The sequence below is a fragment of the Dinoponera quadriceps genome, unplaced genomic scaffold, assembly GCF_001313825.1.
Source record: "Dinoponera quadriceps isolate SergipeBrazil2010 unplaced genomic scaffold, ASM131382v1 scaffold4748, whole genome shotgun sequence".
Taxonomy (NCBI): Eukaryota; Metazoa; Arthropoda; class Insecta; order Hymenoptera; family Formicidae; genus Dinoponera; species Dinoponera quadriceps.
Window position 1 is genome coordinate 263 of NW_014558689.1, and position 1,005 is coordinate 1,267.

General features: G+C 37.2%; 1 protein-coding gene across 1 annotated transcript; it reads left to right on the forward strand.

Annotated features, from left to right (window-relative positions):
* Window positions 1–97: 97 nt before the first annotated feature.
* Window positions 98–752, forward strand: LOC106749949 (piggyBac transposable element-derived protein 4-like; the record flags this gene model as incomplete). Its single annotated transcript, XM_014629924.1, has 1 exon — window positions 98–752. A coding segment is annotated over exon 1 (655 nt), but the record flags the coding sequence as incomplete, so codon positions are not given.
* Window positions 753–1,005: the final 253 nt, after the last annotated feature.

The window sequence follows — 1,005 nt, forward strand, 5'->3', positions numbered from 1 at the left end:
TGAAATCAAACGGAGGATACATAACATACAGTAAGTATATACTTATTTCTGTGCTACAGCCAAATAATTATATAATTTTTACCCCTTATGATCAGAAATGGCATTGCACAATGAACAATTTTCGAACGAGGACTCTGATATGCCACTGTCACAAGTTATAGCAAAACGCCGTAGGATCACACGCATAAGTTCTGATGATTTTTCAACAGAAAGCTCAAGCGACATAATACCTTTTCATCGTCTACCTGTACGTCGCAATATAATTTTATCAAGCAGTGAAGACGAAGAAGATCAATCGAATCTTATCAACAATTATACAAATCCTTCTTCCACGGACTGGTCTAATCCTACTGGAAACCAACCACAGCTTACGCCTTTCGTAGGTGGACATGGTTTTAAAATATTAAATCGAAATTATGAAAATGTAGGAGACATTTATTCCTTGCTACTGGATGATAGAATCCTTGAAATTATAGTGGAAGAAACCAATCGATATGCGGAAAAGATGTTGCTTGAGAAAACGTCATCGCGGTTAGACAAATGGAAACCGACAGATAAAACCGAAATGAAACGATTTTTTGGGCTCATCATGTGGATGGGCATAGTAAAACTTCCCGAAGTCCATTTATATTGGTCCACAAATGCAGCTTACGCTCAAAGTCTTCCTGCGGCGGTGCTATCAAGGAATCGTTTTGAGCTTTTGTTGCAAATGTTACATTTCTGTGATAACGAAAATGAGAATCATGACGACCGTTTGTACAAAATTAGAGGCATAATTGACATGCTAAATAAAAATTTTCAAAAGTATTATAATCCAGGCGAAATTGTTTGTGTAGATGAATCGTTGATTCCCTTTCGGGGTCGCATCGTCTTCAAGCAGTACATAAAGCAAAAACGACACAAATACGGCATAAAAATATTTAAATTATGTTCGGCACCGGGATACACAGTCAATTTTCAAATTTATTGCGGGAAAAAATCAGACACGGAGAAAACGACGCCTAC